Source organism: Onychomys torridus, chromosome 3 (genome assembly GCF_903995425.1).
Source record: "Onychomys torridus chromosome 3, mOncTor1.1, whole genome shotgun sequence".
In the NCBI taxonomy this organism is placed as follows: Eukaryota; Metazoa; Chordata; class Mammalia; order Rodentia; family Cricetidae; genus Onychomys; species Onychomys torridus.
Window position 1 is genome coordinate 129,584,826 of NC_050445.1, and position 2,130 is coordinate 129,586,955.

Consider the following 2,130-nt stretch of genomic DNA (forward strand, 5'->3'; position numbering starts at 1 on the left):
AATTTAAAGCTTAAAAACGAAATAGAGTCTCTGTAGGCATATGTGGGGCATCTGTGGACACAGGACTTGAGATGAACAAATCTTGCAGCTGTGCCCATCCTAACTGGTTCCCAGTGATTTGCATGCACTCACTGCACAGCCTTGAGGACTTCTTCATATACCAGTCACACCCTGTACAGTTGTCACTGCAGTCAGGACTCAGCATGGACATGAGGGCCTCTGCTCAGCTCCTCGGGCTCATGCTGCTCTGGTTACCAGGTAAAAAAATGAGTATAATGGGAATTTCACTGTTACACTGTGATTAGTGTTGATTGGCATCTAGGGCCAGTTCTTTTTTTCATGCTTAACTATGTGTGAATTTATTATTTCTCTACTTCTAGGTGCCAGATGTGACATCCAGATGACCCAGTCTCCATCCTCCCTGTCTGCATCTCTGGGAGACAGAGTCACCATCACTTGTCGGGCCAGTCTGGGCATTAGCTATGCTTTAAACTCGTACCAGCAGAAACCAGGGAAAGCTCCTAAACTCCTGATTTATTACACAAATAGCTTGGCAGATGGAGTCCCATCGAGGTTCAGTGGCAGTGGGTCTGGGACAGATTATTCTCTCAGCATCAGCAGCCTGGAATCTGAAGACATTGCAACTTATTACTGTCAACAGTACACTGAGTATCCTCCCACAGTGATACAAGCCATAACATAAACCTCCATGGAAGCAGAAGTGAGAGGCTGGGCTGCCTCAACTGTTACTCCTCATGAATCACTCACTGAAACTGTTTCTCAGATGTCCCAGGATTTTAAATAAAGTTCACAGAATTATTTGCTTTTGTAGAAGAGGCTAAACAGTCTTCTCTGTACAATAAACATTTTCTTTCATTATCTCCATCCCCACAGATTAACAATGCCCTTTCTGCTTTAACAGAGCACACAGTAATTCCCTGTGTGGAATTTGACTCACATAGAACAGTGGAATCTACTCTGAACATTACTGAATACATTATTTAAATACAGAAAATTAGTTTCTAAGTGTCAGTATTTAAAGGGCAGAGAAATCTTACCGAGAGATGCTGACAGCAGGAAGGTTTTCTGGTTTTATCACAACAGCTAGAGCTCAAGTGTCAGGGAAAGGGGGGGCTGTCTAACCATGATCCTCTGCTGTGTCTTGAAATTCAAATAGAAGGTGTTGATGCTCTCAGCTGTTTGCAGCAATTCACACAGAATTCTAATTGTTCCTATGTCCACCAGTAGTTTACAAGAATCAAATAATATTGAACCACATTCCTGTGGCTTTTAATCCCACAGCATGAAGTAGAATATAGAATTGTCTATATGACATTGTAAGTGTTGGAAAGGGTCACCTGAAACATTCTTTCTGTGGTGGTAACATGACACTGAGAACTGGAAGCTCCTATTTTTTTTTTCAGAGTGAAGAGCTAGTCAGAGCCACTTAAACAGCAACAGACATGGCTATCTGGGTGGTACCTGCAGAGCCCAGGCCAATCTCTGCTGCTCCTCATCTATAAAGCTTCCAGGTGAGCTGCAGGGGATCCCAGATACATGCAGTGGCAGCAGATCAGAACTTACGTTATACCCAAAATCAGCAGGGTGGGCCTGAGTATAATGGAGTTCATTGCTATGTTCAAGATACACATGATCCTTCCACAGTAACACAGACACTAACAAAATATCTTTACATGGGATGGCCCGGCTGACAAATGTGTAATTTGCTGGATGAACAGCACAGAATACTGCATTACATGAGATCCTGGAAAACTAAGGATAAGCAGTGGGCTGTGGACCACTAGTGTTATCTCAAGTGCCACCTGTTTTCCAGGTAAGTCAATAGCTACAACCTTGTCATTGCTTCTACAACAGGATGATTATGTGTGAGGACCACTCAGCCATCAGGAACAACTAAAATAAACCTTTGTCCTTCAACATGTCTCACTTGTATAAAGTTATACAGCATCACAGCCAATTGAGAAATAAGTGCTATTGAAATTCACTCCTTAATGTTATATAGTAGTCTAATTGCCTGTTTTTAAGTTTTTTTAACTCTGTGGTAACAAATATCAATGAATATATCCACCTCCCTTATGTCACTCATTTATGCAAAATCTATTCTTACTT

General features: G+C 41.8%; 1 gene segment (V, D, J or C); it reads left to right on the top strand.

Annotated features, from left to right (window-relative positions):
* The first annotated feature begins 203 nt into the window (after positions 1–203).
* Positions 204–703, top strand: LOC118580205. The segment is given in 2 exon segments: positions 204–258; positions 381–703. Coding segments are annotated over 2 exon segments (378 nt in total).
* Positions 704–2,130: the final 1,427 nt, after the last annotated feature.